Here is a 22,631-nt window from a genome sequence, read left to right as displayed (position 1 = left end):
TATATTTTATATGGGTTTACTTAACTTCATACTTTTTTTTACATAATAGTTTGACGTGGTAGCCTAGGTATAGGCTACCAAAATGTTTAGTATTCTGTTTAAATTTGACTTGGAGCATTATGGCCTTAGCTGCCAATGTGCCATTAAAAATCACATCAAACCTTTACGCATCTTTGCCTTCATCATATACTATTAGTATTAGACAAAGCTTATACAAAAAAAAAAAAAACCCACTCCATTTGCCCATTCCTTTCAATAATTTGTCCAAAAAAAAAAAAAACCCACTCCATTTGCCCATTCCTTTCAATAATTTGTCCAAACTTTTAAATTTATTCAAACTTGGTACACACCTATATTACCGAAGAGACCAAAACCATCATCATGGCTGATGTAGCAGTGCAACAGTTAACAATGGGCCATGCATTTTTTTTTTTTTTTTCCTTTTGTGGTAGTATATGGGATTGATCTCATAGTGTGCTTATCTGCATCCACATAATTTATCATTTTGTAAATATAAAATCTTCACCTACCAGCTTTCCTGTAGAAATATTGCTAATTAGAAGACTTTTGCATGTCAGTATTATTTTATTTTTCTTTGTATACTGAATTACTCACCTCTAGTATCCTAGCATCGAGGGTATACTGACTAACGGCAGAAATCAATTAGGATTTCTCAGCTTTACGGTCACCTCATTTATCTGACTTCTTGTTTTTAAAGTAACAGTCTTTCAAGTACAGAAGTCGGCATACTAATGATCTTAGAAAGACTTTGTGTACTAGACACTGTTTGCCATATTTTCTGAAGTATTACATATTAGATTTTCTCTTTATATATTTTTTTCCACATGGGCTTAGTAACATTTTTTTTAAGTACAGGCACTCCTCTACTTACATACAAATGATTTACGTACAACTCGCAGATACATACAAAGCACAAAGCTGTTGCTATTTTCGGTTATAAGAATTAATTTTGAACACCTCTGTGATATTTTTCTAAAGCAGATTTCTGGAGATCACTACCATAAAATAATAATTTGCACTTTCTGGTTTATTGGGCTTTTCTGTTAATGTAATCAATTATAAATGGGTAGTAAACTCGATCGTATTGCATAAGCAATGATACTGATAGCTGGAATTCTGTGGTTCCCTTTCACTGAAATCTTTATAATCATATAAAAAACATAAATAAATTTTCAGAATCTTCTCTTCATTCCTATTTTTTTTGAACTTCATAAAGTTGTTACCCCCTATCTCACTTGTGCGTATCATGTTAGTTGCAATTTGTGCATGTCGTGTTCTTTGTTATTGATTGCTTATTTTTTTACTGTTTTAAATTTTATAACAAAAAAAAAAAAAAAAAAAAAATGTCAGTGAACAGAAATATCAATTAGTTAAACTATTAATTAAGCTAGTACGTAAGCGTAAATTTTTTATTTTGCTAACCTGTGGGAAATATTCTTCTGATTTTCATGCATCATTTAATTTTGTTAATTGGAGGAAGTAAAGTGTAAATTTGTGTTCTATTATCTTTAATTTTATAAACTATGGATAATATTTTTCCATAGGCTATAAAATTCTAATAAGTGAAAAAATATGTATTTTTGCTTATTAGAATAGTAGTTTAATAGAATTAAAATTCAGTTCGCAAACATGATCACAACGACTGGTGCTTACTACATATCGTACGGTGAACAGTATTTTATTTTCATATATTAAATTAAATTACATATTGTATTTAGGTTAAATTAGTTTTGAATAGTGTACTATACATTATTATTCATTGTATGTTTTTTCAGCCTCATTTAACATGGTTACAAATCGTAACATGCTGTACATGATGAAGTTTGTCAGGGGTTATAATCTCGGTGCATTGTACTGTACGGTACTGTATATGTATTTTGTATCTACAAGACTGAAGTTGGACTTGCTTACAAAACACACTTATGTACATGAAAAAAACCCAATTAAGTATGTAAGTCGAGGAGTGCCTGTACTCAACCAAAGGCTTAGTTGTGATAGGATCTAAAGTTGAGAAACAACTATTTTTCTTAAAATGATAAAGTAATTGGAAAAATGTTTATTAGAAGATGGTCTAAATGGGGATCAGGTTCCGCATTTTATTATTTTTTTGGCTGGATTGATTTTCTGTAATCATGCTACTGTACTCATCTCGAATCTTTTGAATATTGTATTGTAATCACCTGGATGTAATAGAGATTATGGGGGAGGTTACATATATATTTGCCTAACTCTTTTCGAGAAATTTGATAGTTTAGTTGAAAGATCCTGAGAAAGTAATTTGTTTTTATCTTTCACTTTCTCATCTTTATACACAAAACAAAAAAAGATGCCCAAATTGAGAAGAGCCTCTTTATAACCCTGATGTTGCTAGGTTGTGTTTTGGCCTATTTAATAGCTGGCTAGTCATTTATTCATGAAGATCGGCATTAATCAAAATTTCTCTTTAATGTAATTGGCCTCTGTTATCTTTTTAGAGCTTACTCTGGTGTATGCACATTCTAATTGTATTTAGGTTTTATTGAGGGCAGTCTCACAAATTTTTTTGGGTAGTGGGGGCAACAAAAGCAGTTCTGGGGAATCGGTAAGCTGTAATCATCATGTAGCATTAAAAAATCAACGTTATTTTGATCATGAGGAAGACTATAACCCCTTTAGCCTCTACCTCAGACCATTCCTGCATCTTGTTCATTCTTATCAAGAAAATTTCAGGTTCTTCGGGAAATACTTGAGTTTGTGTATCATGTGACAAACTTTGGAAATGGATGCAGCCAAATAAAATGTATTTCAAAGTACATTTCTAAAACAAGTATAATAGGTAGAGAATTGTTTAAGAAAACTTTTGATATTGAAATTTTAACTTCTCGCATCTTGTTAAGTTTTATTTTTTTATTCTTTTACTTGGCTTATAATTTCACAAAATAATTATCAGTGACTAAGGTTTGGAGATTCACAGTTTACTGTACTCTGTCTTGTTATGTTAAAACAAATTTCATTTTTGTGACATACGTTAATGGTAAATTTGTATGTTTCATTTTAGGTCTTAAAACGAATTGAAGATGTACGGATGATGTGTGAGAAACGGCAAACTAGTCTTCTAAGGTTGGTATCCAGACCAAACTGGCCTGTCCAGGCTGTTGTTCCTGAGCCTGCTGTGCCAATTAGCACACCTTCTGGTGGAACACAGCCCACCTTCCATCGTGCCTCAACATCTCCTGATGGAAAACGCAAGTCCATATATAAAGCCAAGACTGTGCCTAAGGTTAATTGAGTAATTGACACTGTTGTAATCCTGTGTTTTAATAGTCTCATAACATTTACTATATTAGTAAATGACTTCTGTTATAAAGTTTGAATTTATTTTTATTTTTCTTGTTATATAGGAATTTTAACATTATATACGTCTCTAGATGCCGTTATATATGTATGTATATATATGCTGTTATATATGTCTCTTATTTTTATGTTTTATTCATGTATGCAGGTATGTTTTTAACATAAATGCTATTTGCTATTTGAAATTCTTTAAGTGGAGAAAATGAGCACAGGAAATTTATAACCAAGAGTAATAAATACCAAATTGGTGTAATATTTATAAGGATAAAGGTGCTGAAGTTTTCATAATAATTTATATTTTTAGCATCATTTACTTTAAAAAAACTTATTCTTAATAAAACAAACCTTGAAATTTGTATAAACTTGCAGAATTTTTCCCATATGTATTTTCTAGAAGGAAATTAAGGAAGAAAAAATTCCTTAAATTTATCTGTTTATACTTTGTGTGTGTGTGTGTTAGAAAATTTATGCAGATTATTCAAACTTTACTTTTTTCTCTTTAGGCACTAAACACAATGGTCATATAATTTTTGTGATTATAAAGTCAATATTAATTCATTCTTATATTGATATATGCTATGTTACTAATAATGCTAAGACACTAAAATAAGCATATTTGTACAAAATGTTGGTTATTCAAATATTGTACTGCATAATTCGTATGAAGCTGCAGAAGCTAGAAGTATCATTTATAATTAGCATGCAAGTGGAAATGAGCTCAGAAAATATAAATATGGACAGGTGATGGGATCTAAATGCACATCAGTGGTTGATATCATGCTTGGCAAAACTGGTCTTTGCAGAAACAGAAAAGGATTGTGTGAAGCAACAAATCTGAATATACATTGTTTTCATCAGATCAAAGAATTTGGATATGGCACCAGTCCAGAGAAAATTTTGAAAAGGGCTGCAGAATCCCAGTAGTGGAGCATGGTGATGGTAATGTGATAGTTTGGGCTTTACGTGGTATGGTGTTGGCCCGGTGGTTTTTTGTGAGTGACATTGTGAGGTTCATCCCACAGTGATTCCCAAAGGAATCATTGTAGGAATAAACAGAAGTACTTGTGAAGGCTCATCCATGGAGACCAATGTCACTTGTCCAATTAAAAACTGTTTTGCTCTGGGAATGGAGAAAGGATGGGCTACTGCCAGATTAAGGCATTGCAAGGCTGTAATCCATGATAAAGATGATGAAGCCTTTAAAATGTTCGAAAATTTATTGTATAAAGAATGGTTAATATATATATATGTGTGTGTGTGTGTAGGAATTGATAAGTTTGATGAAGTGATAAAGGTGCACAGATGGAAGTGCAAAAATACACAAAATGCCAAGAACTAGAAGGGTGAGGATAGCAGAAATAAGAAGTATTGTAGGTTTGTAAAAAGAGAGAGAAAGAATGTGAATATCCCATATATTATGATGATATTCACATTCTTTCTCTCCTTTTACAGACCTACAATACTTCTTATTTCTGCTATCCTCATCCTTCTAGTTCTTGCCACTTTGTGTATTTTTCACTTCCATATGTGCACCTTTATCAAATTTTATCAGACTTATTAATTCCTACATACATATATAAACTCCTGCATCCTTTACTACTGCTTTGCACGTTTTGGTGCATCTGTCATACCTTACTTATTTATATTTTTATTTTTATCTATCAACTGAAACTACATGTTTAAACTCAAGATTTTATATTAAATTTCGTGTGTGTGTGTGTTTATATATATATATATATAATGTAAGTTGTATAATATATTGAATTAAGTATGTATAAATGGATGTGAAAGTTACACAAAGTGCCAGTAACTAAGAAAAAGAAGTGAAGTAGGTTTGTGAAAGGTGAAAGAATGTTAATATCCTAGAGCAGTGGTCCCCAACCTGTGCTCTGTGGAGCCCTTAGGGCTCCGCGTACACTTCCCAGGGGCTCCGCGGCTGCTCCATGAAAATAAAATAGCTAAAAATTGAATGAAATTAGAGAATTAAAAACATAAATTAGAAAACTAGAAATCACATTCTGAATAAAAATTTGCCAAGTTAAATTTGCACATTCTCTAGCAGACGATGTTCAGTCATTTTGCTGCCATTAGCTTCAAAATTATTGTAGTACGAGACAGACAGACGATGAGGCAGAGTGGAGCACCGGAGACTGGGTGTGCAAACTGGCTTACTTAGCTGACATTTTTAGCAAAATGAACAAAATGAATCTCTTATTGCAAGGAAAAACAGACACAGTTTTTGATGCAAACGCCAAAGTGTCTTCTTTCAAAAGGAAACTTATATATTGGTTGGAGTGCATGGAAAAGGAAGATATTGGTTGGAGTGCATGGAAAAGGAAGATATTGGTTGGAGTGCATGGAAAAGGAAGATATTGATTGCTTCCCTCTTACAAAAAGCTTCTTGGATGAAAATAATATCAAGATTCAAGAAAAAATACAGAAAAATATTCAGGTGCATCTCGAAGCATTGAAAGACTCGTTTGAACATTATTTTCTGACATCTCAAGAGAAGGCACTTGATGGGTATTCAATGTGTTCAGCGTGAACAAAAAATCACCTTAAACCCAGCAGAATATGAGCTCCTCATAGATTTGACATCTCACAGCTAACTAAAAATCAAATTGGATGTAATAATTAAATTGGAGGAACTGAGTTTATTGTATGGACCTTATTATTGCTTTCACCAATAATGTAAAATCTGTTGTAACGCAAATGGTTTGATTTTTTGAACTTTGGGAGAGCTTTTATGTATAGTCAAGTTTTGACAATATCATGTGTATTGGTGGTAGTTAAAAATAAATTGAGATATTATGGCAAATTTCAAAGTTTTTAAAATATAATTTATTGCATGGACATTGTAAAATTGTTTAAATATCTTTTTACTTTACACTCCCTTATTATCTATCCCCTCTTCCTCCCCCCTGTAACACTACTCTTAAATACCATTAGCTTGAAAATATAGGGTAAGCCTAAGGGGCTCCTCCATAGAAATTGATTCTAAAAAGGGCTCCGCAGGTCAAAAAGGTTGGGAATCTCTGTCCTAGAGGTTATGATGAATTAAGAAAATTATGGGCTGGATTGGCAAGCTAATATAAAGTGGGGGAACTGTAAAGTAAAATTAGTACATCAAAATACTAATAAAATGAAAATGGTTTAGCTGTCAGATATGGGGGGGGAAAACATTTTTAGTAAATGGTCTAATATAGGTAATGCAAAAATGCTTGATCTGATGTCAGCTGAAATAAATATTGATACACGATCAGGTATTTCATCAGGGGACTACACCTGACCATGTATCAGGAACTGCATTTGAACTACACCTGATCGTGTATCAATATTTATTTCAGCTGACATCAGATCAAGCATTTTTGCATTACCTATATTAGACCATTTACTAAAAATGTTTCCCCCCCCAATATCTGACGACAGCTAAGCCATTTTCATTTTATTAGTATTTTGATGTACTAATTTCACTTTACAGTTCCCCCACTTTATATTGCTTTGGCAATTCAGCCCATAATTTTCTTAATTCATCATAACCTCTAGGATATTAACATTCTCTCACCTTTCACAAATCTACTTCACTTCTTTTTCTACTTTCCTCACTCTTCTAGTTACTGGCATTTTGTTTAAATTTCACATCTATTTATGCATACTTAATTCAGTATATTATACAACTTATATATACTCTTGCATCCTTTAATGTTGCTTTGTGCTTTTAGGTGCATCTGTCATACCTGATTTATTAATCTTGCATTCACTGAAACCATTTCATCAACTGTATACCTCTTTTCATATGTAACTCTTTAAACATTACCTTTAAGGGGTTACATTGAATACCCATGTGTGTGTTTCACATGTGGGCTCTATGCAGTATGTATGTATGTGTGTTTGTTTTTCATGCGCAAGCTCCATGGGGTGCTATATATACATCTTTGAAGGTTGCTTCAAATAATTTGTCCATATAAGTATGAATTGTCTTGAAATCTTCCAACAAATGCTGCTATCTTTTATCCATGTTTCCAAGTAATTTGTAGACTCAGTTTATAATAGACTGCAGCACAAAAATAGCTTTGACAATTGGAGGAAAAAATCATACATATTAACATCAGGTGAGCTTACAGAAGCTGAAATTGAGTAAATTCTCTGGAATTTAGATCCAGAAGTTGATAAAAATTAATAAAGTGATACGTAAATGGCTACAGAGGTATTATAACATAAAAAAAAGCAATGTTTTTCTAAATTCTGATTTTATTTTGACAATAATTTAATTCCAATGTTGGGCGATCTAATCAAAATAAGAACAAATTAATATTTAAAAGCATGCATGTAAAAAATTTTTAAAATTCCGTAAACTCACTCCACAGAGCCTGCTGCTCTTGGAAACTTATTCCTTGTAGATCATGCGTGTTAGAAAACTCACTGCCCGAAATCCATGTGCATTCTGAAAATTTGCATGTGAAAGGATTAATACATATATTTATTTTTATATGACATAGATTGCTTTTAATGCACATTCAACTTTTGTTACTAAATATTTAAATGACCATTGATTTTATTCTAATTTGTTTTTAGCATGAATAGACAATTTGGATTTTATGAGGGCTATTTAATTATGAGCTCTTAAGCTGTAGCTTACAACTGTTTAGTTTATACATAAATCTGCTACTGCCTACAGAATTAAAATTTTGTGTGAAAACTGTTTGCTTTTCTTTTAGTATCCCAATATTTTTGTATAAAGTATAAATTAGCTTCATTGCTAATGTCAACAGCATTAATTTTCATGACACTAGTAGATATACAGTCTAGTGTTGTCTTATACTTTTATTTTCATGTGTTTTGTGAATATATGTAAATTAATGGGAACGGTACCACCAGAATTTGCACCACCAGAATTTAACCCTTTCACAGCATATTTCATTCTAATTCCTATCTAGTGCATCAACATTATAATAAACCATTTTTTGTCCAAAAAATTAACCTTTGTACATAAATAAAAGTGGTCAAAATATACCAACTCAATTTGAACAGAAGTGCTTAAATTTTTTCTGACAGCTGAAACAATCCTTTCTCTCAGATTGTTCTGTGATGATACTTCATATTTCTAAAACAGTTAATGATGACGGTTAACTTAATACTAATGAAATGCAAAAATACACAGTGTCATCACTGAAATAGATATTGTTATATTTTTTGTATACCTTTACAGTGCACATCCACTGGAGGGCATGCAAGTCAGAGTACAATGACAGTTATTGGCCACTGCAGTAAAGTTACAAAAATTGTTTATGACTTTGGACTGAAGTCAAATTTTGCACTGAATTCAACAGTTTCACTCTACTTTAATTGAACTTCACAGTGGAAGAGTTTTTTTTAAATATTTTTTAAAACCTTTCCATTTTTGAATCAATTTATAAAAAATTTTTTTTTTTAAAATTATTAAAGGGAGAAGTTATAGACATTAAAAAACTTATTACTTCATTTTGGAACCCAAAATTTGGAACATTTTCAGAAAATGAGAGATGTGGTGTATGTGTTTCTGATATACAAAGACTCTGTTATTGAGTACAGATAATCTCTTCTTCTGTAGTAAAGGTCTTTAAATCAAATATTGACCAGTTTGGCTGACTGACAGGCAATACTCTATTTAGATAGGCTGTCTTCTTGATGCACTTAAATGTACAAAATATATCATTCTAAAACAAAGTGGCATGATTAAAAGTAGGCACTTGATATGGCACAGTTTACTGCATTATATATTTACAAATACATTTAAATGAAATGTATTTAAAAGCTAAGCAGTTGTATTCCTTAAAATAATTGCATTGGTCCAGGGTGCCCCACAATCAGTTTTTTTTTTTTTTTGGTAGTTGTTGGCGCATAGGCTTCTGTGGCCATAATGCACCTGCCAAGGTTTTTGCGGTACTTTGATCCAAGCCCGAGGCGGGAATCGAACCCGCGACCTTTTGGGTTGCGAGGCAGGCACTTTACCCACCCAGCTAGCCCGGTCGGCCCACAATCAGTAGTGAGCTGTAAATATTTTAACAATGGGCTTGCAGTTTTTCTGACTTTCTACTGAGTAAATTTGATCAGTCATGGAAGTGGCATCATCTCCGGCTTCCACTAGAGGTGCTTCCCACACTCACACTACTAGTAGTGTGATTAGAGCACGTGATGCATTTTTTGTGACTGGTATGATATCTCGAGTCAGGGGCAGATTTAGGGGGTGGACAGATGTGGCTTATTATCCCCTTAACCATGCGTATAAGTGAATGTGTAAAACGTTCCTAGGTCTATCTAAAAAAACTTAAAAACCTGGTTGTCATGCCTCGCCTTACGTGATAACTGGATACGACAATGTCTGGAGTTCTAACTTTTTAGAATTTTTGAATAGTATGGCGTCACAACCATGCTTTCTGAAGTTACTACTGCAGTAAGTATGATTGCAACAATACAAATATTTGTCAACAATTTCTTTTGTCATCTTGCATTTTTATTACATTCCATTGTTAAGTGAACCTAACAGCTGCGTGGGTCACTTCAACTACAAGATCGGTACATCAATTGGTGCTGTTTTACAGAGACATTTAGATACATTGCAATTGCAAGTATACATCTCTTACTTTAGTTATCATAGTAGCCAGGTGGGAAGGAGCAGCAGTGCGTAGCACATGCTTCTTGATTAGACCGGGGTTCGAGCCCGTCACCACCAAATACGGAGGATGCGGCAAGGTCAGGGAATGACCACCGCATATCCCGGAGCAATATGGCCTTAGTTGCTAATGCTCCTAAAAACCAAATAACAACTTTAGTTATCATAAATCCATTGTATCTTGTCTTCCAGAAATTATGAAAATCTGTGAATGATCAATAAAATATTTACAATAAAAAGCTCTTTTATTTCGTAATCAATATATACAAATCGAAATACCCAAAAGAAATGCAAAGGATGTTTCACATAAACCATCTCTCACGTGTGCTCGGCACATGCGCAACTTTTTTATTCGTCTTTTTTTTTCTTTTTTAAGAACTAGGGAAATATAATGGATACATTTTTTTTCATGATAAAATTTTAATATTGCGAATAAAAAATAACATGAAATATTTCCCAATATCAAAAATAACATAAAAACTGTTACAAAACATTCCACAATATAAAAACAAACTATTCTAGAAAAGGTACACAAAAATCGCTGATTACATGAAAAAAATTATTATACAAATATTCAAGAAAAATTTATTCTAAAAATTTCCATATAGAATTTTCTCCTTTATTAATATTTGTTGTCGATCTTCTGCTTTGCTCAATAGCTGAGCGATGATTACAGAGGAATGATTTGATATAACAATCCACATCAAATTGAAGCAATGGTTCTCCATTTAGATGTATGGTCATCATAATCTGCAATGTGTTTAATTGTCACAATATTATTCATTACACTGAAAGCTCACTCAGCTTCAGCACTGCTAATCACAATGGTTTCAAAGATATTTTCTGGCTGTCTTAATTGAAAAGGTAATTTCACTCGATTTTAAAGATAAACTGTCTTCGACAAAATCTTTAAAATCATTAATTTTTATTTCATATTTTATCAGAAAACTTAAATTTCTTATTCAATTTTCACCGTCTTGTCACCAAGATGAAAGTTCTTTCACATTCCACGATTTCAGGTAGCATATGTTTAAAATTTCTTTCAATGGCATTGTTATTTTCTTTATTTAATTTAAATTCACCCTGTTGCATTAATAACTTATCCTTTAAGGATAAAACAATGCATTTAATAACTTTTCATGAGGTAATTTTTTTAATTTCGATTTTGATTCCTTCAAATTCTTTCCACTTCAACATGCTCTCAATTTTAGCTTAATAATTTCCTTCAGAATTTTTAAAATTAGCAATAGTATTGATAGTTTGAATAATTAATTTATATGCTTTTACCATTGTCATTCTGTAAAGCTTCTGAAAGGTAAGAAAGCATCCTGCAGGATGGTGATCATTAGTGCTAAATGGTTAAGATTTTGATTATTTGCCTGTATGCCATTATATTTTAGAACATTTTCTACACAGTGAAAGGCTAGACAAAGTTTCAAAATCTGCCAAAATTTCATATTTGTAAAGTTTATAAAATATCTTAATTGCCTCATCCCCCCCCATGTTGCTGCTCTCACTAGTTCTTTGAATATAGTGCAAAATGTCAGAATCACACGGATATTCAGCTACTGTGACCATGTAAACAATGACAGGTGCTTCTGCCAACATTTCATCTTTGTAAAGTTTATATAATATCTTAGTTTCCTCATCCCCCCCCCCATGTTGCTGCTCTCACTAGTTCTTTGAATATAGTGCAAAATGTCAGAATCACATGGATATTCAGCTACTGTGACCATGTAAACATAGACAGGAGAAATTTACCGGAAGACATGGATCACTCACTACTCTGAAAAACATATGCTGTTTGTCAGAGTAAAGGGGAACCACAACACAGGTTGACCAGAGGCTGTAATCCATGTGGAGAATCTTCTTAATCCTCTGACTGGCTATGGAAAGCATATTGACTAGCGCGACTTCTCGGTATGTGACTGCATAGGTTTTACAGACACTACTAACATTGTGAAATGGTAATCTCTTTCACCCTTAATTGGCACTTTCTAATTACTTAAATTGCCTATGAATGCCTACAAAGTTATCTCTCCTAATCCGTTCATTACATGGAAATTTTCTTCATTAAACGGAAACTATTTTAAATGTAATTACCAAGGGGAATGAAAAAATTCGCTATAAAGAAGTTTGTTAAACAGGGGTCCAACTGTAATTAAATCAAAAATGAAGCAATTTTATAATGCATAACTGATCAATTGCACCATTAAAATTCTGGGAATGGGGCCCCCGCTCGCCCCACTGTAGTTTCGGCTCTGGATACTCAATAATTGCATTCGGGATTTCATTTGTAAAATAAATGATCGTCTCAACAATGGGCTTGCAAATTTTCAAAAAAATAACAATGGGCTCTCGTGAGCCCATGCAAGCCCACTATAGCTCACCACTGTCCACAACCTTGTAATGCATTGTTATTCCTTTTTTATTGTAAGATACACCAAAAATGTGCCAGAAGGTGGGATCTATAGTTCATCTCAGTTAACTTTTGATATTCTTTCTGCAGAAAGTAGTTCTCTATTACAATGGGAATTGTGGGCAACTGACATGAAAAAGACAGCACTAAATTTTGTATATGTGTAATACACAGAGTTGAAGGAAACTTGGTCAGTTATTAATTTATATCTATATTTTATTTTAAAATAAAATTGTTAGAAGAAAAGATCCTGATTTGACAATTGAGATAAGTCCTGTCCTTTTTCTTCAGACAGTAAAAGTCAAGATGGCAAATGTAGTGTTTCATTGAAAGGAAAAAAATTGTTCAGAATTTTAACTTTATTAAAAATGTAATTTTAAATGTTATTACCCCCCCTTTCAAATGTCACACAAAACCTCTCCTAAATGTAATGGGGGGTTTTTATTTACATTAAATGTAAATAAAAAAATTATCTACAAGAGTGACATCAATGTCACTTTTCATATACCAATATGAAAAAATAAATCTTAGGTATGCAAACATTAAAAATATGAATTTAAAATAAGTGTGATCATCTTGTCCGATTCTGACAATGCACTACTATTACATGGTTTAAGAGCAGCTTGAATAATTGATGTCCAGCAGCTCATGTAAATTTTGAGTGCCAATAACAAAGAATATGGGGGTTTCATTTTCATAAGTGTAAACAAGGAGTGCCATATAACCAGGGGCTCACATCTGGTGAGTATGGGCTTGGCAAACCCAGGGTCCAGAGCCGGATTCCTCCTTGCACCATATGGCTAATAATTATAATAATATAAAAAAATCGAGTACTGATAGTAGTAGAGGGATGTGATGCAAGAAAGCAATATGGGCTTATGTAGCATCAGCCAAAAAAAAAAAAAAAAAAATTCACATATTCATTCCCTCTAAAAGTTTGTCCAGTTCCTCCTTGACAGATGAAGTTTGTTTCAGCAATTAACCACCCGCTGGCTAAAAGCAATTTCCACACATCTATTCTACATCTGTCTTTTCTTAATTAGAATTTATGCCCCCTTAGGGGCACCTCTGTAGCCTGGTGGGGAGGAGCAGCAGTGCATAGCACATGCTTCTTGATTAGACCGTGGTTCGAGCCCATGAGCCACCAAATACGGAGGATGCAGAAAGGTCAGGGAATGACCACTGCATATCCCTGGAGCAATATGGCCTTAGTTGCTAATGCTCCTAAAAACCAAATAACAACAACAACAACAGCCCCCTTAGGTTTGTAATCTGAACAAGTGGAAGGATTCCATCAGACTTCAGCGTGCTCAACCCATTCAAGGCCTTGTACACCTCAATCAGATCACTGTGCAGGTGCCTAGTCTCCAGCCACTGAAATTTGCAGAACTTAAGCCTCTCTTGGTAAGAGGATCCCTTCATTCCTCTCACCAATCTTGTTGCCCTTCTCTGTACACGCTCAAGCAAATCTACATCCTTCCTGAAATGAAGCCTCCAGACCTGTATGCAGTACTCAAGGCATGGCCTGACCATTGCCTTCTGCAGAGGGACAATCACCCACTTTTCCCTGCTAGCAAAATTCCTATATATTATTGACAAAACCCCATGACCTGCCCTGGCAGCCTGTTTGCATTGCTCAGAAAACTTCATATCTGACTGCACAATTACTCCCAGGTTTTTTCATTTTCTACCACCTTAAGTGTAGTACCACACAGTTGTATGTTTCTCTAGGGTTACTTCTACCCATATGCAGTACATTGCATTTGTCAAGGTTAAAATTCAGTTGCCACTTCTGAGCCCATCTGCCCAAATTATCTAGATCCTGTTGCAGTAGCACACTGCCATTACTGTCATTAACAACCCTGCCAACCTTTGTATCATCTGCAAACTTCGACACTAAGCCTGATATACCTTCATGAATATCATTGATAAATACATAAAACAACAGAGGACCCAACACTGAACCCTGTGGGACTCTACTAATAACATTAGTCCACGAAGAGCAGCACCCATTAATACCATTCTGCCACCTAGTGGTACTTACCCTTAATACCATTCTGCTCCAATTTGTACTATAGTCTTCCATGCGCAACAGTGTCAAAAGCTTTGCTGAAATCCAAATATATGATATCAAAATTATTCTTTGCATCCAGTTCCTTTGTAACCACATCATAATATCCTACCAAATTTGTCAGACAAGACTTTCCCTTAACAAACCCATGCTGTGTCTGAATTATTGCTGCAGTCTTGTCTAGATGATCCTGCAATGCATCTTTAACGAGTGACTCCATTATTTTACCCGGAACAGAAGTTAAACTAACTGGTCTGCAATTACTCGTGTCACCCTTCAATCACCCTTTGTGAACTGGGGATACATTTGCACATCTCCAGTCCGTGGGGACCTCCCCTGAGTTCAAGGATGCTCTCATAATTATGGCTAAGGCTTTGCTTAGTTGTTTTGCCGCTTCCTTTAATATAACTGGATAGATCCCATCCACCCCAGGTGCCTTACTTATGTTTAACTTCAACAATTTCTCCACCACTTTGCTCTCAGTTATTACAAAATCATTAAGCACCCTGCTACAATTTAATAACCTTCTGCCATTTTCAAACCTTAATAACTCCTCTTGTGTGAATGTAGATGCAAAATACTCATTCAGTTTGTTTGCTATCTGAACAGGATCATCAACAGTCGAACCATCGATATCAAGTGGACCAATCAGATTCATCCCCTTCCTTTTAGAGTTTATATAAGTAAAGAAATCCTTGCTTTTTCTTAGCATCTTTTGCCAAAGATTTCTCGTAATCTGCCTTCGCCTGCCTAACCTCCTTTTTGATCTGATTACAGACTAGCTTATATCTGCCATAGGCTTCTGAGTCGCTTGATAATCTATATGCATCCCATGCATTTTTCTTCTCTGTCTCAAGTCTCATTAGTTCATTTGATAACCATTTAGGCCTAAACCTTGAAGAATATTTCTTAATAGGTATGAAACTTTTAGTAGCATCCACGATTAATTCCTTGAATGCTTCCCACTTAGAATTTACTGTTGGTAACATTGTCAGTTGATCCCACTGTAGAGAATTTAGAAACTGTCTGAGACCACTGTACTCCCCTTTACGGAAGCAAAAACCCTTTCCTTTACCCCTGATGGTAATTATATATTTAAGTAAATCCCACATCAGTACACTGTGGTCACTGCCACCTAGTGGTTCCTTTATCTGCAAATTCTAAATACACGAATGATCACTGCTAATAACCAGATCAAGAGTATTACCCTCTCTGGTTGCCTCTCGAACATGCTGCTGCAGAAAACAATCATCCAATAAATCCAAAAAAGTCTTACTAATGTGTGAGTGACCAACCCACAAGTTCCTGTCAATATCTGGGAAGTTAAAATCCCCCATCATAAGACATTTTGATTTATTAGCCCACTCTATTTCTCTGTACAGTTGTTCATTGTACTCATTCGAGTTATTAGGCCTATAACACACTCCTACTCTTATTAAGTATATGATATCAGAATTATTTTTTGCATCCAGTTCCTTTGTGACCACATCATAGTATCCAATCAAATTGGTCAGAAAAGACTTCCCCCTTAACAAACCAATGCTGTGTCCGAACTATTAGGGCAGTCTTGTCAAGATGATCCTGCATCACTTTTTTAACCAGTGACTCCATTATTTTCCCCAGAACAGAAGTTAAGCTAACAAGTCTGTAATTACTTGTGTCACCTTTTCATCCCCCTTTGTGAATTGCGGATACATTTGCACTCTCCAGTCCATAAGGACTTCTCCTGAGTCCAAGGATGCTCTCATAATTATGGCCGAGGGTTTGCTTACTTCCTTTGCCACCTCCTTTAATATAACTGGATAAATCTCATCCACCCCAGTTGCCTCTCTTCTGTTTAAGTCCAAAAATTTTTCCTCCTCTTTGCTCCCTATTAGAGTTTAATAAGGTTTTATCCTTCACTTCCCTAAAGAATTTCTCATGTGTGAATGTAGATGCAAAATACTCATTCAGTTTGTCAGCTGTCTGAGCAGGATCATCAACAGTCCAACAATTGATATCAAGTGGACCAATCTGATTCTTCCCCTTCCTTCTAGAGTTTATATAAGTAAAGACCTTTCTGTTTTTCTTAGCATCCTTTGCCAAAGATTTCTCATAAACTGTTTTCGCTTGCCTTTTGACTTTATTACAAACTAGCTTTTATCTGCCATAGGCTTCTGTGTCCTCTGATAATTTATATGCATCCCATGCATTTTTCTTCTCTGCCACAAGTGTCTTTAGTTTATCTGACATCCATTTAGGCCTAAACATTAAACAGTATTTCTTAATTGGTATGAAAAGCCTAGTAGCTTCCATGATTAATTCCTTGAATGCTTCCCACTTAGAATTTGCCATTGGCAACATCATCAGTTGATTCCACTGAACAGAATTTAAAAATTGTCTGAGACCACTGTAGTTGCCTTTACGAAAGCACAAACCTTTCCCTTTACCTCTGATGATGAAGGAATGCAGGAGTTTCATTTTCACAAGTGCCAGAATCCATTATTCTCAGTGGCACAAGATTTAGCAATGCATAGTAATTCCCCTAGAAATAGTCAGGTTTTTTTGTTGTAGCAGTGTCATGCCACCTTTTTTTAGAAGACATTCAAAGGCATCTGGCCAGGTTGTTCTCCAGCAGAATTAAGGCTATTTCTAGCACAGCTGCTCCTTCCATCGCTTCATTGATATTTTAGGTTTATAATTCAAAGTATACTTCATAACAATATACTTATTTCAATACTTATCATTTGTTTTGAGAGGTGTGGTTCTGATCCCTTTGTAGACTTGAAAAATTCTTGAGGGGCCCCTTCAAATGAGGACAGTAGTTTACCAGTCTCAGTTGGAGGGAGAGGCCAACTGAAGGTCATATAATGAAGTCTTCCTGACAAAGAATCACTTAACTTAATTTTTGTCTTGTTTCCTATTATTCCTTTCTCTCTATGTGTGTGTGTGTGTGTGTGTGTAGGGGGGGTCATCTGCCAACAAATACGATGGGAGGTTGAAAATTTTCTAGCCTCTCATGGAAGGAATGTTGAAAAGTTTGAAAACCCATTTATTTTCATTACCCCCTCCCCCCCGAAGTCAGTACATTTTCTGCCATGATCTACTATCTTTCGTAACCACTCAAATAAAATTCAGAAGATTTTGATTCAAGCCATTTGTTGAATGCATCCATCACAGCATTGTCACTATCGAGTTTCTGCTGTCCCTTGAAGTCCTTTTTGAGATTTGGAAATTGAAAATAGTCTGATGTAGCCAAATATAGTGAGTAGGATGGATGCTGTAATAGTTTGAACCCACAGCACAGTGTGCCTAAGTCACAAATGCTGTGTGCACTGGTTTATTATCTTGATGTAAGATGGTTCCTTTGGCCAATTTTCCATGCTTTTTGAGCTTCATTTCCTCATAGAAATGTCACAGTAGTTAGAATAATACTTGGCATTGATAGTAGCACCTTGTTTCAGGAAATCAACAATGATCACTCCTTCTGCATTCCAGAAGATGGATGCTATGACTTTCCCAGCTAACTTCTGTACTTGAAACTTTTAGGATGGGGGGGGGGAATTGTTTGTTTATTTGTTTGTTTGTTTAGGGATTTATTAGGTGCATTGGCATCTTGGTCATAGAGCACCAAGGAGAGGGATAAGAGGGATACTTTTGCTGTTTTGATGATTATTTTGTTTCAAGGTCAAAGTGATGCACCCATACTTCATCCATAATGACATACCACCCCCAAAACTGAGCATCATTTGCTTCAAAATGCCACATAACACTACCTCACTCTTTCCAGCTTCTAATCCACATTCAGTGCTTTAAGGATCCACCTCGAAGAAACCTTCATTCCTAAAACATTCACCACAGTATCACGAGCTCACTCATGGGAGATGTTGAATGTTGATTCACTCTGCTTCAGTGTTATTCTGCAGTCTTTCATGATCAGGTCATAAATGGCATCCATATTTGCAAGTGTTGACATTGTAACAGGCAGGGTGCATCTTCATATACTGTCTCATCCAAGCTTAAATTCTGCAATCCAGTTTTTGACCAAGGCCTATGAAAGACAAAATTCCCCTAATGTTTACTGCATGTCTTCATGAATTTCTTTTTGGCAAAATTCCCTTTAAATGAAGACACTCAGTGACTGCATGGTGCTTGATTCTCTCAATAGTTGCCATCTTCATTCACCTTCCACACTTTAATGCCTTCTGTAAAAGTGAAGAATATAGTTACTACAAATTTTCTGTGAGCACACAAGAAGAGTGGCAGCACAGATTGGCAATACCATCTTTTGCAAAAACTTTGCGATCGATATTGGGATAAAAACTTTTCAGTCCCCCCCACCACACGCACACAATAAATAAATTTACATTTATTCTCAAAATGGCCAAGGCCAGAAGAGTTTACAAATTCACTGTAGCTGTATACATATTGAATTAATTATAAAGGACAGCCAGATTTTCAATACCACAGTTCACAATGGGTTGTGCATGTGCATTTTTCATGGAAGCATAAAGCATACAGATACCTTCTTACTTGTAGCCATGCACAAACACTTGACCACAGCCAACTCAGTACTGTGGTATTAATACGGTGATTGTGTCAATATTGAATTTAATACTGTGAGTGTCATTGTTACACTCTGAGTTCCATTCTTCCATATCCACTGAAAAGAAATATTCAGTATTGATAAATTGTTTTTGATTCATTAATAAAATGCATTATATTATAGCAATGTGAATATTTCAATAATAGAGGTCAAAATTTTACTAAATTAACGTTTATAAATGAACATATTTACAAATATGTTAGCAGTGATTTTTTAAACTATTCTTTCAATGCAAAATAATTTATTATTTATTTCAGTTTGAGATACAAAATCTTTTTCATCCTGTTTTTATCCCATTAGCATTTCACAAAGTCCGGAAAATGCTAATAGTATCAAAACAGGGTCCAGTTATCTAAAAGAAACTAAAATTTTTTTTTATTATTAATTTTTTTACATTATGTATTAGATACGTACCGTATTTCCCCATGTATAAGACGTACCTTAATTTTGGGGCCCGAAATTTGCAAAAAAATGTATTACATAAAGTTATTGAACTCAAGTTTTATTCATCATAAAATTCATACAACTCCTCATCACTGTCAAAGCTCCCATCCATTAGCTTGTCCTCATCTGTGTCTGATGACAAATCACTGTCTTCGTATATTGCCTCGTCCTCAATTCCATCTATGGCATTTGAAATGCCACACTTCTTAAATGACTTGACAACGATCTCAGTCTTGATATTATTCCAGGATCTTTTCACCCAGGTACAAACTTCTCCTATAGTTGGTTTCTTCACTCTTCCTGCTGGTGTCAAATTGTCCCCAGAAGACTTCATCCATTGGTTCCATTCGTCTGAAGGGTTTGTTAATGCTGACATCAAGTGGTTGGAGCTGGGATGTCAAGCCTCCAGGTATGACGGCAAGTTTTGTTTTTTGCTCTGCAGCAATCTTCTTTGTGTTTTTTGTTGTGTGCCCTGAACTGATAAAGCACCAATAGGGCAGGTTTGCGTAAGAGCCCACCTGGTCTCCTGCTCCAAACTTTCTCAAACCAGATCTTCATCCCATCCTGATCCATCCAACCCTTGTCATGAACATGGACAATCACTCCTCGAGGAATGTCTTCTTTTGGCATTGTTTTGCATTTGAAAATCAGCATAGGAGGCTACTTGGTTCCGTCAGCACAACAAGCTAGAACAACTGTATAATGGCTCTTTTCATGTCACTTGTCTTCACAGTTACAGTTTTCACCCCCTTCTTATCAACAGTTCTGTTACTTGGGACATCAAATCGAAGGGGGACTTTGTCCATATTTGCAATCTGTCCCAACTCAAACTGATGTGTCTTCCGATATTGAATGACAAAATGATGAAATTCAAGGACCTTCTGCTCATAGCTTTCAGGCATCTTTTGGGCAAGTCTGGTGCATGTTTAGTCCATTCCGTTTCATGAACCCGAAGCACCAATTGTGTCCTCCTTTGAAATCAGTAACTTCTTTTTCATCAGCAATTCTTCTTGCCTCATGCTGAACTATCTTTGTGGACACAGGAATTCCAATTGCCCTTTGCTCTTCAATCCATATCTTCAATTCCCTCTCTAAATCAGGCCATTTTGCTGACTTGCCTCTCATGGCCTTCTTCTGCCGTGGCGTTTTCAGTAGAGGTTTCTTCTTCCCATAGCCAGTCTCAGATTGTTTTCTCAGTTGTAGGAGGACCAAACTTACATTCAGCAGCACGATTTCAATTCACTTTTGCAAACTGGATCACTTTTAACTTGAATTCAGCACTGTATGAAAATCTTTTCTGAGCCATTTCTGGGCAGAACGTGGCAAAACGTAACCTAATATACCGGTAGCAAGTGCAAAACAATGAGCGCAAAGACAACAACAAGCGTGAAAAAGTGGGAAATGCAAGTAAAAAAATCTACAACCACTGTATAAGATGCACCCAGTTTTTAGACACCAAATTTTTTGAAAAAAGGTGCGTCTTATACATGGGGAAATACAGTACACATTGTTATTACTTATTATATACATATGCAATTTGTTTGTACTTACCTTCTATAACAGTTATATAAGTACACTTTTGCCAGTTCAATTACAACTTTGAGTACTTTGAGTTCCATGTAAAGATATGTGTAATTGTTAGCTGTATTGACATTCTCCACCCCATTCCATAGTGGTTTCCTTACTTGTAGATTTTGAATGTCCATTGGATAATTTTCATAATATACAGAAGCTAATTTCAAACAATATTGATCCCTATTCAAAAAAATAACCATGAATTAATGATAAGCTTAAGGTTATCATTAATTCATGGTTATTTTTTTGAATATAACAAAATCTTTTTGGTTTCTCAGTTTCAGTTTTTTTTTTTTTTTTTAATTCTGAAAGGATGATCTTTCAAATGAATATATCAGTTGTAGTAGCAGTACACAGCTGTGGATATGATAAATCTCTCCTTTCCATATTGTTACTTGAGTCTAATGGTAACTCTGTATCCAAGTAAGATTTCTACACGATAGGCACTTTAAATCTTTCAATACTTGATAACAATAACACAATAACCTGGTAAGCATACCAAAATTGGCAAATTTTCACTTTCCAGCGCTGAAATATCATCATCATTCACACAGATAATGGGAAAATGTATTGCGTACACATTTCAAGGAAGACTTTGATAGATTTCCATATAGTTTATATCACCATACTCATTAGATTTCAATGTATTCATTTTGCAGAACTTTGTACACTGGTTTATTCTAATTTTGAAATATTTGTCTAATTTAAACACGATGCTGTGATCCAGCAAGTTGACAATACTGGCCAAGTAGTGTCAGTCTGAATGGACAGTGCACCATGTTCAACGCTGTTATAAAATACCTGATAATTTCAATTTATGAATGAGTTGTAATTTTTAAAGTGTGCAAGCAAAGGGAACAAATATGCAGGAATTACAATCTACTCACATAATACTGCATGTGGTGAAATAGATATTATTTTTGAAATCACAAAAGTACAGCATGTGCTTTCACATTCCTGTATCTGTTGAACTAAAAATGCAAAATATAAATGATAGAATAAAATTGAAATATAAAATAGAATAAGGAAGGATTTCATCTTCTGGGGACCTCAATTCATTAGGAACCACAAGGTGCCAGCATCCCAAAATAACCATGGGACATAGCATTTCAGTAAGTTCTAAACCTGCCAAAGGTCTGGATTGAAAGGCTGTGGTCCTTTCCTACTCTATGCACTAACAAGCAAAAAAGAAGTTTAAAGACATAATGAATGCAAGGCAGAACTCTTTCAATGAACATCTCCACACAGCACCCTCTAATGAAAAATTTAATCAGAAATAAATCATCATTTATCTTTTGGAATTTTAGTTTTCACATCTAGCCACACAAAGCACATCCTGCAAAGGAGAGAAGGTTGTCTCAGCAAACAATATGTACTTCACTTTCAGGATTCTAAAAATAATTTCTGTCTGTTTAAAATCAGTGTGGTGTGTTATGTGAGTAGATTTTAATTCTTAATAATATTAAGGGTGTCTTTAATGAGAGTACTTGTTGTTTTTTTTTTTACTTGTTGTCAAAGATAATTTTTCCAA

General features: G+C 34.7%; 1 protein-coding gene across 1 annotated transcript in view; it reads left to right on the top strand.

Annotated features, from left to right (window-relative positions):
• Positions 1-22,631, top strand: part of LOC150084175 (guanine nucleotide exchange factor DBS-like) — a 619,625-nt gene that overhangs the window by 419,042 nt on the left and 177,952 nt on the right. Inside the window, exon 13 of the mRNA XM_090376145.1 lies at positions 3,059-3,280. Coding sequence (XP_090232271.1) covers positions 3,059-3,280 — 222 coding nt within the window. The remainder of the gene's footprint in view (positions 1-3,058; positions 3,281-22,631) is intronic.

The sequence above is a fragment of the Mastigoproctus giganteus genome, chromosome 6 (assembly GCF_048544385.1).
Source record: "Mastigoproctus giganteus isolate SK-2022 chromosome 6, ASM4854438v1, whole genome shotgun sequence".
NCBI lineage: Eukaryota > Metazoa > Arthropoda > Arachnida > Uropygi > Thelyphonidae > Mastigoproctus > Mastigoproctus giganteus.
The sequence above is the reverse complement of the archived record's forward strand: the minus strand, read 5'-3'. Positions and strand labels throughout refer to the sequence as shown.